Here is a 20773-nt window from a genome sequence, read left to right as displayed (position 1 = left end):
TGAAGGAATCTTTGCTTGGTCAGTCGACTTAATTGGTTATTACCACATTCCACTGAAGGGAAAGAGGTTGCGGTTGTCCCTTATGGAGCTAGGCTCCTTCTTTGTCAAAGCCTAGGGGAGAGCTGTACCCCCACTCTTTTACTGGCTGCTGGGATGGTGATAAGGGCACAGGGCGTGATGGGAAAACTACAGCAGACACCTTGGGAAAGGAGAAGGCACACCAGAAGCTCAGGAGCGAGAGGGTAGAGGTTCTTCTGTGGCTCTTCCATCGTTTCTGGGCGTGTCATTCCCTCTCTCTATTCATCTCTAGAATTTAAGAAAAGAGAATTGCATTTAGTAATCTGTGCCATTTGGTCCTGGAAACTAAGCCAACCTTAATGGTGTTTCTTAATTCTTTTTTTTGAAGTATGGAGTTAACTTGCAGAACCCACGTCCCGCTGAGGGGACAGTGATCATCCTGGTGTGTTCCCAGGTTCCTTCTGGCACTCCCCCAAGGGAAGGAGGAAGCTTATGGTATGGGGCTGTTTAGCTTCCTTGACTGGCTTTGGCATCGGTATCCTCGTCTGGCATATCAAAGTTGGCTTCCAAAGAGCACCCACCTGAGGGCTTGAGGGGGCACAGGACCTCTCTGTTTCACAAAACCGCCCCAAGTATGAGTTTGCCAAGTTTATGCATCCCCATCTGGTTTCACCACTTCCTAGAGATGTCCAACTTTTTCGGGGGACAGGGATCTATTGCTAGAGAGAGAAGCCAGAGAAGAAAGATAATTCTGTAGCAGCCAGTATCTAGGTAGTAGATGCAGAGAGGCTGGTTCAGCCTGTCCAGAGCCCAGGGAACTGGAAAAAGGAAAACATACATAAGTAACAAAAAAAAATCTTTCTATATTCTATTATTACTATTATTAGCTCTATATTATTGAGTGCTCCTTGAAAGCAGTGTAGTCAGACTATGGTTAGCTATATATCATTGAATATTATGATTTATCAATATCACTATTTCAGTCAATGTTACTATTATTAGTTACATATTATCGAACGCTCCTTGGAGGCAGTGAAAGACCTTCTATAAACATTTTCTCTAAACTTTATAACAAATCTCCTGTGTTGATATTGTTTCCCTATCTAAGAGATTTGAAAATGGAGTCACAGAGAAGAGCACAGACTTGTCTAATGACAGAGCTAGTAAGTATTGGCCTGACAATACCCACACAGAGCTCCAGGAATCCTACGTCCTCACAGCCATTAGGTGGTTCTACGTGTGACTTTTCTGAAGATGCTAGGAGTTTCGAAAAAAAGGAAGTGCAGACACATTTCACAAATCTACGATCTGTAAGTATCACATCCTGTGTGGCTGGAAACTCTGGACTAAGGAAGGGCTGGTGACTTTCAAAAGATGAAGACAAGTAGAAAATTCTACAGGACTCTGTGACAGCCCAGAGTCACCGCCTCCCGGAGTTTGTGAGCACTCGGCTGGAACCAGCAGGCTGGTCCACAGGCACAGGTAGGCATTGCTGAGAGACTGGTTTAAACTTCCCATTCCCCTGCTGTGCCTCCCTGTGGGAGATTTGATTGGAAGCTCCTGGAAAGAAGTTAAGAGGCAGGAGAGTATTTTGGAAACAGAATGAGAGGAGGGAAGGAGCAGTGTGTTGAACACTTTCTGCTGTTTTCTGTGTGATCTTGGGCCCCTTCCCTGAGGTCATGTGATTAATGGGAGCATAGTTCTTACCTCTATGGGCCCTGTGCAAACTAGACAGGTCCTGGGCTGAGAATGGTGCTGCAAACAGAGATCCAAGCTGAGCTTGCTGCTAAGACGGCTAATAGAGCTAATATCACAGGTACTGGTTCTTGAGGCCAGCAAACTGAGGGCCTGACCTTGAACCTGGGTTTCATGACTCCAGGTCCTGTTTCCATATTTCTGACTGCTGCTACTTCTCCACCCTGAATCAACTCAGGCACAGGCTACCGAAGCAAGGTAGGATGATGAAGAAGTCGTGTGCTCTCATGAATTGTACAAAGTCTTCAGATTCAGAGAGACCTGGGGTCCTGTCCCAGTTCTTACATCTCCCCAGCTGTGTGAACCTACCTGAGTAACCATTATAACTGCAAATATTTTTTTGGCATTAACTCTTATAGGCACATAGGAAAAGCAGGTATTATTTCCATTCATAATAAACTTTTGGATTCCAAGTTTCCCTAATTATGACATGGTTTTGCTAACTAAAGAACTAACATACAGAGTTGTTGAAAGATGAAAGGCGCTATAGGATGGGGTAACCTGGCTCACTCCGTCAGTAGAACACATGACTTTTGATCTCAGGGTCATGAGTCAAATTCCCAGATAGGGTGTATAGCTTACTTAAAAAAAGAAAGAAAGAAAGAAAGAAAGAAAGAAAAGATACTACAGGATAATGTCCAGTAGAATACAATAAAAAATACCTAGGATCAGTCCTAGTAAGTATTACTTATTGGACGAGAAAATGAACAGTTAGTGTGAGATGTGCCAAACCCGAATAGGAAAATGTTGACAAAGAGAACCCTTACTGCGTCTCATGACTGGTAGGGAAGTTTGGGGGTGCAATCCATGGAATATTTGGCAATTCAGTTGTTGCAGGTAGAACCAGAAGAAAGAGAGATTTCTACATATTGTAAGTTTTTTGTGACCATTTGCCTCTGGACATTGAGACCTCTCACAATTGGTGCTTCTGCTTCCCTGTGGTATGTCTCTTATCTCTAATGAATAGACTGGGCCAAAGACTGTACAAAAAAGTATTCATGGTGGGGCCCCTGGGTGGCTCAGTGGGTGAAAGTCTCTGCCTTTGGCTCAGGTCATGATCTCAGGGTCCTGGGATCAAGTCCCACATTGGGCTCTCTGCTCAGCGGGGAGCCTGCTTCCCCCTCACTCTCTGCCTGATGCTCTGCCTACTTGTGATGTCCCTCTCTCTCTCTGTGTCAAATAAATAAATAAAATCTTAAAAAAATATTTATGGTACCAAATTTTTGTGCTTTTTATAGCTCTCTAGGCTGTCCATTTCCTTCCCAAGGATAGATCAAGTCAGGACTAATGGGAAAATACTGAGGAGACTTGAGAGCTCTATACTTTTTAAAAGCTGAGTTTATTTTCTTTCCCAGTGCTAGTGACCCCATCGTATCACAGCCCATGGCCAATCAGACCATCATAGTTCTGACACCAAATGGCATCAACTTTCCCAAAACGGAGGATCCCAAACCCACCAACCAGAGGCAAGACAGCCTAGAGAAACATCTAAAGGCAGATGTCAAAATTCTTGGGGTAAGTCCAATTAAGAATTTGCTGGACTGGAATGGGGAGGGGGTCCAGGAAATTCTTGGGACTACACGGTGAGCACAGAGACTCTCAAACTTTACCTGAGGAATTCCAGGTTGATGGGCAGGCCAATGGAAGCCCCCTGGAGGGCCATCTGAACCCTCCCCAGACATAAGATGATATGAAAAGTGTATTCCTCCTATTCTGAATCTGATCAACTCACTTTTTGTTGATGTTTCTGTATTTTTGCAATAACACACTTCTCAACATTTTCTTTAAAAAAAAACACTTTATTGAGGAATAATTGGCCTACAAAAAGCTGTATATCTATTTTTTTTACAAAAGTAATGGGGCAAATAATGTGTTAATAATAATAATAATAATAAAGTGATGGTAAATAATTACATATTTTAGGTACTTTTTTTCTGTGATTACCAACTGCAAGCTTAATAATATGATTTTTAAGGGAATTTTTCCCTCATCACAAATTATAGGACAAATAAACCTCCTTCCCCTTTTTTCTCTTTCCCTTTTGAGAACAGAGATAGTTGCCTTTTGCTGGCTTCTCTCCTCTTGTGCATGATTTATTAAAGAAGCTCTGTGGGTATGTCTGGGTGGCTCAGTTGGTTAAGCGTCTGCCTTCAGCTCAGGTCATGATCCCGGGGTCCTGGCTCTACATTGGGTTCTCTGCTTGGCGAGGAGCCTGCTCCTTCCTCTCCCTCTGCCTACTGCTCCCCTTGCTTGTGCTTGCTCTCTCTCTGTCAAAGGACTAGGAGGGAACTAAAGAGCTCTGCCTCTTGGAGTCATCTCTGCATTTATATGATCTAAGTTTGCACAACCCAGTGGGAGCGACTGCCTTGCCTCTAATATACGATCCTGTGGATTACTGTGAGGCTTGTGGGACATAATGTTTGGAAAACTTTGGCTTGGTAAGTGTTAGCAGAGCTATAAGTGTCTGAGGTGGACTTCAAGGAGGAAAACTTGGTCACTTGGAAGCCAAGATCCTCAGCTGCAGGGACATGGACTGGAGGGGTCACAGAACTCAGAACTGGCCAGAGGGCCAGGCTCTCTGTTGTATCCAGTGGGGCCTGGGGGATGTAAGGAGGCACGTCCACACCAGCAGGGCTAAGACAGCGTGAGGGGTTTCAGATGTCCACACCAGCAGGGCTAAGACAGCGTGAGGGGTTTCAGATATCCCCTGTTCGCATATGAGGTAGAAAGCGAGTTAATAGCAACAGATTCAGAGAGCCAGGGGAAACAGTGTTGCAGGGAGCTGGGAGCTGGCACCACATGAGCAGACACGGGCAGAGAGCCAGAGATGCCTGAAGACTTGCTGAACACTTGCCAGGTGTCCTGAGACAGTAGTTGTCTGCGGCACAGCAACATCTCTTCCAAAGTATATTTGCAGAGTTGTCACTCCGGAGCTTTTCAAAGTCTGTATCCTTGCTGGAGTCCTGCAGAGAGTGATAATGCACGAGCACCGTGGGAGAGAGAAAGACGTCTTGCCTTTCCAAATGCTGATGTTAATTCTCTATCTCCATCTCCCTTCTTCTTCCAACAGACCATCCAGATCCTGTGTGGGGTGATGGTGTTGAGTTTGGGAATTATTTTGGTATCTGTTCCCTCTTCTCCACAATTTGCCCCAACGCTTTCTGCCCTGTTGAAGGCTGCTTACCCATTCATAGGAGCCCTGTGTGTGAGTAGAAATCCTTAGGAGGATGGGGGGAAGTTGGGGCAGAGGGAAAAGGGGGAAGAAATCCTTGAGGATTTCACAAGTTTGTCCTGTTATCTGTTCCAAGGTCTCATCAAAGATACTACATTACATTACATTGTGTCTCCTTCAGCTCCTCTATACTTCCTCAGACTTCTCCTTGGGGATGTTGGTGGTCTTGAGTAGCAAGGGCCAGGATTTTTTTGAATTTCAGCATGTTCCTAAATTGGGGTTCACATGGTACTTTTTTCTCATATTCAGACTAATTGTGATGGATTTCCAGGTGGAAGGGACAGAGGTGAGGTGTCCTATTGAGGACATAATGCTATCAACATGATTTGTCACTGAGCACATTAACCTTAACCCTGAGGCTGAGGTGGAGTTGGCAGGTTCTTCTGCTGTGGAGTCACCTCTTCCCTCCTTTTTCCATACTCTACTCTTCAAGAGCAAGTCATGAAGCACAGCCCATGTTGGTAGAGGCACCTCGTTCAATTTTGAAGACCCAGGCTTAATTTAGGCAGATCTGAAGTACTTAAGGCTGGGGCTGTGGGATCTACAACTTTTCTTTTCTCGCTGTTTTGTCATTGTTAAAGGATTTTCTATTACTTCACTGCCCCAAATAAATTAGGTCATGAATATTGTAAAATGATTCACTGTGTCCAGCTTTGTCTTCTCTCTGATCTCAGCCACCACTCCACCTAAACCGGGGAGCCACCAACTTAACATGTGTGTCTCCATCCTCACATATCTGTTAACTGTCCTCACTCTTTTCTTTTTCTGTACCATTGCTTTCATATTTTTCTCTACATAATGTCTAACTCCAAAACTTCCTTCTGTCATTAAAAAAATACCCCCAGGTGCCTGGGTGGCTCAGTGGGTTGAGCCGCTGCCTTCGGCTCGGGTCATGATCTCAGGGTCCTGGGATCGAGTCCCGCGTCAGGCTCTCTGCTCAGCAGGGAGCCTGCTTCCTCCTCTCTCTCTCTGCCTGCCTCTCTGCCTAATTGTGATCTGTCTCTGTCAAATAAATAAATAAAATCTTTAAAAAAAAATACCCCCTTTCCTGACTCGTAAGGCCCTCATTTTGGTTACTGGGATATATTCTTACTTGTATCTGCCTTTGTTCATGCTTTTCTGAATACTCTGTGGGAAAAAGAGTCACATCTCTGTAATTAATTGGGCCTTACATTGTAGGTCAATGGTTTTTTAAGACTGTTTCCATAGGAGTTTTCCATAAACACCATGATAATAACATTGTAGCTTCACCTGTACATAGACACTGACTTCACCATTGTCTCTCCTTTCTGAACAGTTTGTCATTTCTGGAATTCTATCAATCATCATGGAGAAAAAGTCAACTAAGCCTTTGGTAAGTATGAGAAGCAAACCCTACAACTCATGGATTGAAATGAAATTGAAGGAGAACTCTTCAAGATCAATCTCTTTACCTTGCAGAGTAGGAAACTGAGTTTCAAAGTAGGCATGTGGCATAGTCAGGAATTGAACTTGGCTCATTGATATTCCTACCCAGTGCACAGTCCTCCAACCACTGTGCCCTTAATCACACTCTTCATTCAGGGTGTTGTATTATCCCCTAGATCAGCTCCCAGGAATCTATTCTAGAAAAAGTCTGTCTCCTTATAATGTCCTTTTCACAGTAACTGGCCTTCAATTTTAGATCTTCAATGACAAAGAAGGTGACAGCATTATAAAGAGGTCTATTTGTTGTGGATTCACTGTGTAAGCCCATCTGTCCAAACCCTTGAGAACACCCAGTCAAAATGTTATTCATGTTAGGACTTATCTCTCATTCTTTTATCTACCTAATCTAAAAATTATTACTTTTCTTGGATTTGAGTATGACCTCTCAGGTCCTAAAAGTTGTCATTAGTCATTGGCATTGGCTAAGAAGACAACTTTACCTGCATTTAACTCTTCCAGGAAAACCAGAACTGGGAGTGGCAGGGAGAGGAAAGCTGCATTATAGGGAGAAGATTTCTAATCTGTAAATGTTCACCAAGTCTTCACTCAATCCTAGACCCCTCAAATAGTCTGATGTTGGGAGTCATGGGTAAGAATGACATATAACACAGTTGCACAGAAATTCAATTTGGAAACTCTGCCTACAAACATTTCCTGAAGACAGCAGGAAATTAGAGAGAGTGCTCAAGGGCATGCCAATCTATCTCTTTTTTTCCACCAGAATTTAGAGAGTGATCACTTGGAACCCTCACTTATCCTCCAAACTGCTGGATCCGTGCTGTCCAGTAGAACCTCTGGTGACAATAGAGAGGAGGGTAGTCTTATTGCCTGGGCTGGTGGTCACATGTTGCAACCGATAGCTTGAAATGTGGCTACTGAAATCAAGAAACTGAATTTTAAATTTTAAATTTTACTTAATATTACTTTAAATACAAGGAGTCCATGGTGCTAGTGACAACCATGTTGGGTAGTACAATTCAAGAATAGTGTTTCTAGATTTGCAGGGAGGAAGCTTATGGGGTTCTTACTTCAGAGAAGAACAAGACCAGAGTGAATAGGGCAGCAAACTCAAGGATATAGGGTGTGGTTTTGGGATATGCTCAGGCCCACCAGAGTAATCTGTCCTGTAGTAAATTCTACTGGGGTCACACATGATACCAGCCCTTTTGGAGCCTGAAGCCAGAGGAAACCTAAATCATTCTAAGAAATATATCCTCTGGAATTCATGACTATTATTGGCTGTAAGGAGGCCAAGGAGCATATACTGTAGTCATTGTTTTAGGAAACTTGGGGTTAGGAGGAGAAAAAATACCCCGCCTCTTCTCTTCTGTGCCCCAAAGCTCCAACTGCTGAGCCCCTGGATGGGATTATGTAATATTCTAATTTGTGGTTACTGGGTGTGCCCTGGACTACACTTACCCATAAATAGACATTTCAGGATAATCCTAGATCAATTCCCCCTTCTGTGAAGTGGGGTAGGAAGGAACATATTTCTGAGATCATTTTATTCATTCCCCTCCCTCACCTTATAAACGTAGAAATGAAACCAGAGAGGGAAGTGAAATTAGGGAACTGAGCACTCCAGAAAATGGAGAGGGTCTCAGGCAAAGCTACCACAGGGACCTCAGTTTCCTGACATACAGTCTGATCATTTACCTCACACTGCTGCTAACGTGTTACACAACCCTTGGACCGGGGTTAGAAGTCCAGCTACACTCATTCATATGGATCCCTGCCTGTGACCACCAGAGCCTGTCCACTCCAGGACTCACCTAAGCCTGAGGACTATGTTCCCACACTCATCTTTGGGAATATGTGTGCATTGAAGAGAGTCATATGCTAGGAAGAATAGCTTGCTTCATCTGCCTCTTTTGTGTGGTAGACAGCTTCCTTGAGAGGTTTCTGAATGAGTCGGGGGAGAGAGAAATCATATCTGCCTTTGGTCATACTTTTTTGGGAATTCTGCAGGCACGGCCCCATGAAGCCCTGCTTTCAGTCCCAAATAAAGAATTTAGAAGAGCAATATTCTCTGCCACCTACCGAAGTCCTGCCTAGGGAGAAACATTTCATACATTCATTCACTTAGCCAAGATTTACCTGCTAGGTTCAGAGATGTTGCTGAGTACTAGGGAAGATGTCTCCTGGTTTAAGTCTACCGGTGCTAGATCCCCTGAGGGACAAAAATAAGAAAAAAATTTTTGCAGTGCACTGGCAAAGAGGGATAAAAGACACGTGTTGGTCATTGACGGTGATTCTTACTCAGCCTTTGTCTTTCAGGCTCAGAGCAGCGTGGCTGCAAACATTCTGGGTTCTCTGTTTGCTCTTATGGGTTTTATTCTCCTCTCGGTCAACCTGGCTGCTTTGGATCCTGCCTTTTGGAAGTGCGAATTGAACAAAGAGGACAAAGCACCTGCAGGGGATTACTTTTACCATTATATGCACCCATATATTAAAAATGAATGTTTCATGGCCAAAACTACTCTGGCTGTAAGTATTTTTAGGCTGAGATAAAGGCGTTAGGCTCTAAGGTTACATACCAGTGATAGGGAATGGAAGAGTCAATGTCAAATCAAGTTGATGATGAAGAATGAAAACTTACTGTTGATAGAGTTTCTTAATAATCAAAGTAATTCTGTTGTTAGAGATATAAAATAGGAGTTTGTCCAACCAAAAATCTTGGCACATAGAATGGTAAATTAAGAAAGGCAAAGACACCAGGAAGACCCAAGTGGTCAAAAAGCATGGAAAGTATGTGTGCTGGGCTTTAACTCAGTCTGAGGGAACTCAGTGCTGGGCTAACTCACAGCACTGAGTTCTGATTAACAGGATTGATCAGGGGAGAAGGCAATATCACTGTTGTTTGTGATAACTTATAGGGGTGGGATTTATTAAATTCGGAAATAAAGATGTAGGAAGGTGGAGAATGGGAACTGACTATGATTGTCATTATTGAAAAAAAGAAAAGAATGAAGTTTGGCTAACAGAAAAAATGTCTTCAGTTGAAGCATTAAAGAGTATGTGTATGGTCAGAAAACACTGAGAAAGACCCAGGCAACATATGAGTAAAGAGACTGCTGCCTATCTGTTTGTCCCACAATCACAAAAGTGAGTTAGGTCAAGGCACGGTTGGAGGATGGCCAGATGCTAACAGCTGGTCAAGCATGCACTTGCGCAGGGCTCCTTGTGGACCTGGCCCCAGGCGCTTCTCTCCAGGTTCATGATATTACAATGAGAAAAGGTACATGCAAATGAGGTTGATAACAATTGACATAAAGCAACACATGGAGTAGGCAGCCCCACCTTGGGAAAAATTCTGGAGAGAAAATTGGGAGGGATTTATGGAATGGATAAAATGTGAATTCATGAGGGATAATTTTGCTTTATAAATAAAGGAATTATACTGCACCTGCTTGATGGGACAGTTTCTAATTAACGTAAACAAGTTGTACTTCCTCTTGAACTGTACATAAATAGGCTAGAGGTTTATGCAATCACATTTTCTCTCCTGTCCTATCAGGTTGCCTGATCTGCATGAAGGATGCCTCAGGACAGAAATGGTAGAACTTAGTCTTTTGGCATAGTATCTTTTTTGAGTTGGTGTGGGTTGTTAGCAATGGAGGCCGATCTCTTTATGCTATGTTTATTGCCTTGATTTTTCTTTCTCTTACCGACATTAAGGCAGGCTAAGGAAGCTCATCCAGCCCATTCAAAATGTTGAATTTTACAAAGGGTTTGCACCACTGAGGTCAAACCTCATTGTTCTCAGGTGTCTCTGAGAAGGAAATATCATTGTGCACATTTGATAAATGTGGAGACTTCAGGTTCACACACTATGTCTCAGTGGGATAAGAAACGATGCACAAAGTGGGTTATGTGTAGCTGATGTAGTTCTGCTCATCTGCCTCTCAAGGGAATAAATTAGCAAAGGGATTAAATAAAAGCCAATCACTAGGCTAGGAACGAGCATTGTTGATGTTCTGCCTTCATCTTCTGAGGGTTGAGGCAGTCTTCACCTCTATGGTCAACACTGAATAAGGCATGAAGGTGTCAGTTGATTCAAGCACCACCAACCTTGTATTTCCTGAATTTCAGGGAACTCTGTCTGTGATGCTAATTTGCACGGTGCTGGAGTTCTGCCTGGCTGTGCTCGCTGCTGTGGTTTGGTGGAAAAAGGCTTACTCCAACTTCACTGGGGTGAGTGTGCTGGCCTGCCTCCCTAAGTCTTGCCAGGTGTATCTCAAGTTCTGGGTTGTGTTGAGCAATGTCAGCAAGACTGGCAGAAGGGTCAGCAGTCGTCGGTTACAAGATACACATGAGAGATGGCGACTTGATGGGGGTGGAAGACTGATAAGTAATGCAGATGGCAATTGAATAGCTGACTAGCTAAGTTATGGTTGAACCTGAAAAATTGTCTGGTTTATAGATGCAGAAATATGTAAATTAAATGACTTGCTCAGCATTGTGTATGAGTTTGTGCTCAGGCCCCCAGAACCTGGTTTGTGTCTTTATCAGACTGGAACACTTTCTACCACAGACCTAGTCTCTCTCACAGCCTTGACTTGATCAAGGGCATTTGCATACATGACTGGATTTGCTACATGTCCTTATGCTCTGGTTTCCCTTCTGTGATTTCTTTTTTTTTTTTTTTTTTTTTTAGCTTCTAAAATGCTTTTTTTTTTTTTTTAATTTTTTTTTAATTTTTTATTTTTTATAAACATATATTTTTTATATACATATATTTTTATCCCCAGGTCTGTGAATCACCGGGTTTACACACTTCACAGCACTCACCAAATCACATACCCTCCCCAATGTCCATAATCCCACCCCCTTCTCCCCAACCCCTTCCCCCCGGCAACCCTCAGTTTGTTTTGTGAGATTAAGAGTCACTTATGGTTTGTCTCCCTCCCAATCCCATCTTGTTTCATTTATTCTTCTACCCACTTAAGCCTCCATGTTGCATCACCACTTCCTCATATCAGGGAGATCATATGATAGTTGTCTTTCTCTGCTTGACTTATTTCGCTAAGCATGATACGCTCTAGTTCCATCCACGTTGTTGCAAATGGCAAGATTTCATTTCTTTTGATGGCTGCATAGTATTCCATTGTGTATATATACCACATCTTCTTGATCCATTCATCTGTTGATGGACATCTAGGTTCTTTCCATAGTTTGGCTATTGTGGACATTGCTGCTATAAACATTCGGGTGCATGTGTCCCTTTGGATCACTACATTTGTATCTTTAGGGTAAATACCCAATAGTGCAATTGCTGGGTCATAGGGCAGTTCTATTTTCAACATTTTGAGGAACCTCCATGCTGTTTTCCAGAGTGGCTGCACCAGCTTGCATTCCCACCAACAGTGTAGGAGGGTTCCCCTTTCTCCGCATCCTCGCCAGCATCTGTCATTTCCTGACTTGTTGATTTTAGCCATTCTGACTGGTGTGAGGTGATATCTCATTGTGGTTTTGATTTGTATTTCCCTGATGCCGAGTGATATGGAGCACTTTTTCATGTGTCTGTTGGCCATCTGGATGTCTTCTTTGCAGAAATGTCTGTTCATGTCTTCTGCCCATTTCTTGATTGGATTATTTGTTCTTTGGGTGTTGAGTTTGCTAAGTTCTTTATAGATTCTGGACACTAGTCCTTTATCTGATATGTCGTTTGCAAATATCTTCTCCCATTCTGTCAGTTGTCTTTTGATTTTGTTAACTGTTTCCTTTGCTGTGCAAAAGCTTTTGATCTTGATGAAATCCCAGTAGTTCATTTTTTCCCTTGCTTCCCTTGCCTTTTGCGTTGTTCCTAGGAAGATGTTGCTGCGGCAGAGGTCGAAGAGGTTGCTGCCCGTGTTCTCCTCAAGGATTTTGATGGATTCCTTTCGTACATTGAGGTCCTTCATCCATTTTGAGTCTATTTTTGTGTGTGGTGTAAGGAAATGGTCCAATTTCATTTTTCTGCATGTGGCTGTCCAATTTTCCCAGCACCATTTATTGAAAAGGCTGTCTTTTTTCCATTGGACATTCTTTCCTGCTTTGTCGAAGATTAGTTGACCATAGAGTTGAGGGTCTATTTCTGGGCTCTCTATTCTGTTCCATTGATCTATGTGTCTGTTTTTGTGCCAGTACCATGCTGTCTTGATGATGACAGCTTTGTAATAGAGCTTGAAGTCCGGAATTGTGATGCCACCAACGTTGGCTTTCTTTTTCAATATCCCTTTGGCTATTCGAGGTCTTTTCTGGTTCCATATAAATTTTAGAATTATTTGTTCCATTTCTTTGAAAAAGATGGATGGTACTTTGATAGGAATTGCATTAAATGTGTAGATTGCTTTAGGTAGCATAGACATTTTCACAATATTTATTCTTCCAATCCAGGAGCATGGAACATTTTTCCATTTCTTTGTGTCTTCCTCAATTTCTTTCATGAGTACTTTATAGTTTTCTGAGTATAGATTCTGTGTCTCTTTGGTTAGGTTTATTCCTAGGTATCTTATGGTTTTGGATGCAATTGTAAATGGGATTGACTCCTTAATATCTCTTTCTTCTGTCTTGCTGTTGGTGTAGAGAAATGCAACTGATTTCTGTGCATTGATTTTATATCCTGACACTTTACTGAATTCCTGTATAAGTTCTAGCAGTTTTGGAGTGGAGTCTTTTGGGTTTTCCACATATAGTATCATATCATCTGCGAAGAGTGATAATTTGACTTCTTCTTTGCCGATTTGGATGCCTTTAATTTCCTTTTGTTGTCTGATTGCTGAGGCTAGGACCTCTAGTACGATGTTGAATAGCAGTGGTGATAATGGACATCCCTGCCGTGTTCCTGACCTTAGCGGAAAAGCTTTCAGTTTTTCTCCATTGAGAATGATATTTGCGGTGGGTTTTTCATAGATGGCTTTGATGATATTGAGGTATGTGCCCTCTATCCCTACACTTTGAAGAGTTTTGATCAGGAAGGGATGTTGTACTTTGTCAAATGCTTTTTCAGCATCTATTGAGAGTATCATATGGTTCTTGTTCTTACTTTTATTGATGTGTTGTATCACATTGACTGATTTGCGGATGTTGAACCAATCTTGCAGCCCTGGAATAAATCCCACTTGGTCGTGGTGAATAATCTTTTTAATGTACTGTTGAATCCGATTGGCTAGTATTTTGTTGAGTATTTTCGCATCTGTGTTCATCAAGGATATCGGTCTATAGCTCTCTTTTTTGGTGGGATCCTTGTCTGGTTTTGGGATCAAGGTGATGCTGGCCTCATAAAATGAGTTTGGAAGTTTTCCTTCCATTTCTATTTTTTGGAACAGTTTCAGGAGAATAGGAATTAGTTCTTCTTTAAATGTTTGGTAGAATTCCCCCGGGAAGCCGTCTGGCCCTGGGCTTTTGTTTGTTTGGAGATTTTTAATGACTGTTTCAATCTCCTTATTGGTTATGGGTCTGTTCAGGCTTTCTATTTCTTCATGGTTCAGTTGTGGTAGTTTATATGTTTCTAGGAATGCATCCATTTCTTCCAGATTGTCAAATTTATTGCCGTAGAGTTGCTCATAGTATGTTCTTATAATAGTTTGTATTTCCTTGGTGTTAGTTGTGATCTCTCCTCTTTCATTCATGATTTTATTTATTTGGGTCCTTTCTCTTTTCTTTTTGATAAGTCGGGCCAGGGGTTTATCAATTTTATTAATTCTTTCAAAGAACCAGCTCCTAGTTTCGTTGATTTGTTCTATTGTTTTTTTGGTTTCTATTTCATTGATTTCTGCTCTGATCTTTATGATTTCTCTTCTCCTGCTGGGCTTAGGGTTTCTTTCTTGTTCTTTCTCCAGCTCCTTTAGGTGTAGGGTTAGGTTGTGTACCTGAGACCTTTCTTGTTTCTTGAGAAAGGCTTGTACCGCTATATATTTTCCTCTCAGGACTGCCTTTGTTGTGTCCCACAGATTTTGAACCGTTGTATTTTCATTATCATTTGTTTCCATGATTTTTTTCAATTCTTCTTTAATTTCCCGGTTGACCCATTCATTCTTTAGAAGGATACTGTTTAGTCTCCATGTATTTGGGTTCTTTCCAAACTTCCTTTTGTGGTTGAGTTCTAGCTTTAGAGCATTGTGGTCTGAAAATATGCAGGGAATGATCCCAATCTTTTGATACTGGTTGAGTCCTGATTTAGGACCGAGGATGTGATCTATTCTGGAGAATGTTCCATGTGCACTAGAGAAGAATGTGTATTCTGTTGCTTTGGGATGAAATATTCTGAATATATCTGTGATGTCCATCTGGTCCAATGTGTCATTTAAGGCCTTTATTTCCTTGCTGATCTTTTGCTTGGATGACCTGTCCATTTCAGTGAGGGGAGTGTTAAAGTCCCCTACTATTATTGTATTGTTGTTGATGTGTTTCTTTGATTTTGTTATTAATTGGTTTATATAGTTGGCTGCTCCCACGTTGGGGGCATAGATATTTAAAATTGTTAAATCTTCTTGTTGGACAGACCCTTTGAGTATGATATAGTGTCCTTCCTCATCTCTTATTACAGTCTTTGGCTTAAAATCTAATTGATCTGATATAAGGATTGCCACTCCTGCTTTCTTCTGATGTCCATTAGCATGGTAAATTCTTTTCCACCCCCTCACTTTAAATCTGGAGGTGTCTTCGGGCTTAAAATGTGTTTCTTGGAGGCAACATATAGATGGGTTTTGTTTTTTTATCCATTCTGATACCCTGTGTCTTTTGACAGGGGCATTTAGCCCATTCACATTCAGGGTAACTATTGAGAGATATGAATTTAGTGCCATTGTATTGCCTGTAAGGTGACTGTTACTGTATATGGTCTCTGTTCCTTTCTGATCTACCACTTGTAGGCTCTCTCTTTGCTTAGAGGACCCCTTTCAATATTTCCTGTAGAGCTGGTTTGGTATTTGCAAATTCTTTCAGTTGTTGTTTGTCCTGGAAGCTTTTAATCTCTCCTTCTATTTTCAATGATAGCCTAGCTGGATATAGTATTCTTGGCTGCATGTTTTTCTCGTTTAGTGCTCTGAAAATATCATGCCAGCTCTTTCTGGCCTGCCAGGTCTCTGTGGATAAGTCAGCTGCCAATCTAATATTTTTACCATTGTATGTTACAGACTTCTTTTCCCGGGCTGCTTTCAGGATTTTCTCTTTGTCATTGAGACTTGTAAATTTTACTATTAGGTGACGGGGTGTGGGCCTATTCTTATTGATTTTGAGGGGCATTCTCTGAACCTCCTGAATTTTGATGCTCGTTCCCTTTGCCATATTGGGGAAATTCTCCCCAATAATTCTCTCCAGTATACCTTCTGCTCCCCTCTCACTTTCTTCTTCTTCTGGAATCCCAATTATTCTAATGTTGTTTCGTCTTATGGTGTCACTTATCTCTCGAATTCTCCCCTCGTGGTCCAGTAGCTGTTTGTCCCTCTTTTGATCAGCTTCTTTATTCTCTGTCATTTGGTCTTCTATATCACTAATTCTTTCTTCTGCCTCATTTATCCTAGCAGTGAGAGCCTCCATTTTTGATTGCACCTCATTAATAGCTTTTTTGATTTCACCTTGGTTAGATTTTAGTTCTTTTATTTCTCCAGAAAGGGCTTTTATATCTCTCGAGAGGGTTTCTCTAATATCTTCCATGCCTTTTTCGAGCCCGGCTAGAACCTTGAGTATTGTCATTCTGAACTCTAGATCTGACATATTACCGATGTCTGTATTGATTAGGTCCCTAGCCTTCGGTACTGCCTCTTGTTCTTTTTTTTGTGGTGAATTTTTACGTCTTGTCATTTTGTCCAGATAAGAGTAAATGAAGGGGCAAGTAAAATACTAAAAGGGTGGCAACAACCCCAGGAAAATATGCTTTAGCCAAATTAGAAGAGATCCAAAATCGTGAGTGGGGAGAAAGGGGATAAAAAGAGGTTCAAAAAGGAAGAAAGAAAAAAGAAAAAAAAAAAAAGAAAAGAAAAGAAAAGAATTTTTTTTAAAAAAGAAAACACCTAAGAAAAATGTAAAAAAATATATATATATATTAGATAAACTATTAAAAAATCGTTAAAAAAGAAAAAGGTAACAGTTAAAAAAAAAAATTTTACCTGAAGGCGAGAAAAAAAAAAAATGAAAAAGAAAAAATTAAATTAACTGCAAGACTAAAAAAAATCACAGGAAAAAAGCCATGAGTTCCGTGCTTGGCTTTCTCCTCCTCTGGAATTCTGCTGCTCTCCTTGGTATTGAAACCGCACTCCTTGGTAGGTGAACTTGGTCTCGGCTGGATTTCTTGTTGATCTTCTGGGGGAGGGGCCTGGTGTAGTGATTCTCAAGTGTCTTTGCCCCAGGCGGAATTACACCGCCCTTACCCGGGGCCGGGGTGAGTAATCCGCTCGGGTTTGCTTTCAGGAGCTTTTGTTCCCTGAGCGCTTTCCGTAGAGTTCCAGAGGACGGGAATACAAATGGCGGCCTCCTGGTCTCCGGCCCGGAGGAGCCGAGAGCCCAGGGCCCCACTCCTCAGTGCGCCCTCAGAGAACAGCGCCCAGTTACTCCCGTCTGCCTGACCTCCGGCCGCGCTCCGAGCTCACCGAGCCTGCGACCGGTTCAAGGTAACACCGAGCTGCGAGCTTACTGTCGGCTCTGTCTCTGCAGCCGGCTTTCCCGTTCCAATACCCGCAAGCTCTGCGACACTCAGACACCCCCGATCCTTCTGTGACCCTGCGGGACCTGAGGCCACGCTGACCCCGCGTGGGCTTCGCCCCGGTTTAGCCTCTGGAGCGATGTCCCTCAGCGGAACAGACTTTTAAAAGTCCTGATTTTGTGCGCGGTTGCTCCGCCGCTTGCCGGGAGCCGGCCCCTCCCCCCGGGGTCTATCTTCCCGTCGCTTTGGATTCACTTCTCCGCCGGTCCTACCTTTCAGAAAGTGGTTGTTTTTCTGTTTCCAGAATTGCTGTTCTTCTTCTCTTCGATCTGCCGATGGATTTTCAGGTGTTTGCAATCTTTAGATAAGCTATCTAGCTGATCTCCGGCTAGCTGAAGCAGTCTCAGCTTGCTACTTCTCCGCCATCTTGACTCCTCCCCCCTAAAATCCCTTCTGTGATTTTTTTTATTTAATTTTATTTTATTTCTTTTCAGTGTTCCAGAATTCATTCTTTATGCACCATACTCAGTGCTCCATGCAATACGTGCCCTCCTTAATACCCACCATTAGGCTCACCCAACTCCCCAACCCCCTCCCCTCCAAAACCCTCAGTTTGTTTCTTAGAGTCCACAGTATCTCATGATTCGTCTCCCCCTCTAATTTTCCCCAGCTCAGCTGTCCTCTCCATCTTCCAGTGTCCTCCATGATATTTGTTATGCTCCACAAATAAGTGAAACCATATGATAATTGACTCTCTCTGCTTGACCTATTTCACTCAGCATAATATCTTCCAGTCCCATCCATGTTGATACAAATGTTGGGTATTCATCCTTTTTGATGGAGACATAATACTCCATTGTATATATAAACCATATCTTCTTTATTCATTTGTCCACTGAAGGGCATCTTGGTTCTTTCCACAGTTTGGTGACCGTGGTCATTGCTGCTATAAACATTGGGGTACAGTTGGCCCTTCTTTTCACTACATCAGTATCTTTGGGGTAAATACCCAGTAGTGCAATTGCAGGGTCATAGGGAAGCTCTATTTTTAATTTCTTGAGGAATCTCCACACTGTTTTCCAAAGTGGCTGCACCAACTTGCATTCCCACCAACAGTGTAAGAGGGTTCCCCTTTCTCCATATCCTCTCCAACACTTGTTGTTTCCTGTCTTGTTAATTTTGGCCATTCTAACTGGTATAAGGTGGTATCTTAATGTGGTTTTGACTTGACTTACCCTGATGGCTAGTGATGATGAACATTTTTTCATGTGTCTGTTCACCATTTGTATGTCTTCTTTGGAGAAATGTCTGTTCATGTCTTCTGCCCATTTTTTGATGTGGTTATCTGTTTTGCATGTGTTAAGTTTGAGGAGTTCTTTATAGATCTTGGATATCAGCCCTTTGTCTGTACTGTCATTTGTGAATATCTTCTCATGTTCCATGGGTTGCCCCCTTCCTGTGATGTTAAAATTCTTTTCTCACTTAAAAGATACTTTTAAAAAAATAGTTGTTTCAAATTCTATGGGACAGAACTCTACCACCACCATGGACTTGTGGCTTCATTTCACTGAAATAAAAAGCATTAATTTATCCAGATTGTATTACAGAAAGCAGAATGACTATTGAGCCACACTTATTTAAAGAACTTAATAACATACTATATTCATCTTGTAATATATATGTATATATACACACACACACACACAAAGATGGAGGAAGTGACATTGATATTTATATCTAGATATAAATGTAGATACAAGTGTATATGTATAATATATATCTATTCTATGTGTATGTATATATATGAAACTGAACCTGAGTGAAGTCTGAAGAACTAACATAAAGAACTAACATATTTTGTTTCCTTTAGAGTGTGCTTTTCTTGCCTCAGAGTTACAAGAATAAATCTGGCGTACCCTTGGCAAAATCCTTAAAGGCATCTTCTGACCCTGGATACGAAGAACTATTGACTTCTTAGGAGAAATATTCATCAGGAATTTGGTTTTATGATGCTATATAAAAACCAACCAAAGAAACTGAACTCAAGAAAGCAAATTTTGAATTCTCTGAAATGTAGGCTTTTATATAATGAACACCGAAAATATATGTCTTTTTTTTCTTGTTATTGAATATTTGTGTTCAATGGGGGTCTCTTCATTTGCCATTAGGCAAAGTGCAAATGTGTAAATTACAATGCCTAGACTGCCTAAACTGCAAAACAGAGATTTCCCAAGAAACTAGACAGAAATGTGATTCAGGAGTCATGGTGAAGTAAAGGAGACAACTCCTTCTTGTCCTCCTTAATTGTCAATGGGAGTTCACCCAGTAATGGTGGTGTTCAGACTCTTTCATGGTAGACACTAGTGTTGCATCACATGATTATCCTCGTTATAGCTTGCAAACAAGCCCCCCACAATTAAGTCTCAGGAGCTATGTGAGTAACTAGCTTCCAAATAAAATCTTTATTCAATTTCTATGATGTGTGTTTTTTCAATACCACCAAGCCATTAACTCAATCCTCACACTATCTATCTACCTGGAGATAGCATCAAACCCCACACAGGTTAAGGGCTCAGTGGCTACAGATGGAAGTTCTCAAGACCCCCTCCTTGGCTCAATTAATTTGTCAGAGTGGCTCACAGAACTCAGAGAAACATTTAACTTACTGGATTACCAGTTTAGTATAAGAGGATATAACTCTAGAATAGCCATAGGGAAAAGAAACAGAGGGCAAGGAATGGGAAGGGGTGTGGAGCACCACTGTCCCTGAATCTCCCTGGGTTTACCAAGAAGCTATCCCAATCCTATCCTTTTGGTGGTTTATCGAGACTTTGTTACACACATAAGATTGATCAAATCATCATCCCCTGGTGATTAAACTCAGTTTTTAGCCCCTCTTCCCTTTCTAGATGTCGGGGGTAGGGGGTAGGTGGACTAAAAGTTACAATCCTCTAATTGTAAGGTTGGTTCCTCTGCTTGGAGGGCTCCACAACCCAACCTTAGGTTCTCTGAGGTCTTTCCCAAAGTCAACTCATTAACATAAAAAAATACATCTTTGCTGCTCTTTCACTTAGGAAATTCCACAGATTTGTTCCAGGAACTGGAAGGAAGCCTAAATATATATTTTTCTTATTAAAAATATCACAAAATCATCATTACATATTTTTGGAAACTCATTTTTTTTCTTTTCCTTTTAAATACTGAATAAGTCAACAGTGATAGATATAAACCTAAACTTGAACTCTGTTCTCCCTCATCAGCTACTCAAACAAAACAAGCAAACAAAGGCTAACCAGAATATTTATGAAGAGATAGCCAGTTCATTTTTTTCTTGATTTCAAAATAAGAAAGAACAATTGTTCGAGCATAAATGTTAAGCCCCCCCCATACACACACATACACACGTGCTCACATGCTTGTAATTTTATACAAGCCCCATTTCTTTGAAAGATTTTCTCATATTTTCCCTGCCCTGACCCACTATGTCAGGGTCATACCCACTGTGTCAGATCTGAAGCTCAGTTTCCCCATTCTGTTTTTCATTCTGAGAGTAGGATGTTGGAGCTTTCAGCTCTTTCTTCAAATTCTCTCCCCATTATCATCTCCCTTTCTTTTGCCCTGCTTCCCTATGCACACATTTTTACACCATTCCTCTTCTTTATTTGCTTATTATGGAT

General features: G+C 41.7%; 1 protein-coding gene across 4 annotated transcripts; it reads left to right on the top strand.

Moving 5' to 3' along the window:
- Positions 1-1324: 1324 nt before the first annotated feature.
- LOC131813223 (membrane-spanning 4-domains subfamily A member 6A-like) lies at positions 1325-19570 on the top strand. 4 transcript variants are annotated; one of them, XM_059143556.1, is made up of 8 exons: positions 1325-1500; positions 1898-1971; positions 3135-3288; positions 4844-4978; positions 6303-6359; positions 8750-8959; positions 10565-10666; positions 18967-19570. In XM_059143556.1, exons 3-8 carry the CDS (start codon positions 3157-3159, stop codon positions 19072-19074), a joined length of 744 nt encoding a protein of 247 aa, XP_058999539.1. In that variant the 5' UTR covers positions 1325-1500; positions 1898-1971; positions 3135-3156; the 3' UTR covers positions 19075-19570. The 4 variants fall into 4 exon arrangements, with proteins under 4 accessions (XP_058999539.1, XP_058999533.1, XP_058999515.1 ...); XM_059143550.1 differs by having other exon boundaries at positions 3129-3288; XM_059143532.1 differs by lacking the exon at positions 1898-1971.
- Positions 19571-20773: the final 1203 nt, after the last annotated feature.

This window comes from Mustela lutreola, chromosome 1, assembly GCF_030435805.1.
Source record: "Mustela lutreola isolate mMusLut2 chromosome 1, mMusLut2.pri, whole genome shotgun sequence".
NCBI lineage: Eukaryota > Metazoa > Chordata > Mammalia > Carnivora > Mustelidae > Mustela > Mustela lutreola.
Note: the sequence above shows the minus strand (reverse complement) of the source record. Positions and strands in the feature narration are given on the sequence as shown.

Bases quoted from the DNA above. Each gene is read 5' to 3' on its own strand.
- LOC131813223 (XM_059143532.1), top strand. From the start codon at position 3,157: ATGGCCAATCAGACCATCATAGTTCTGACACCAAATGGCATCAACTTT. The intron at 8,960-10,564 runs GTAAGTATTTTT...CCTGAATTTCAG, and splicing joins TGGCCAAAACTACTCTGGCT to GGAACTCTGTCTGTGATGCT. The intron at 10,667-18,966 runs GTGAGTGTGCTG...TGTTTCCTTTAG, and splicing joins CTTACTCCAACTTCACTGGG to AGTGTGCTTTTCTTGCCTCA.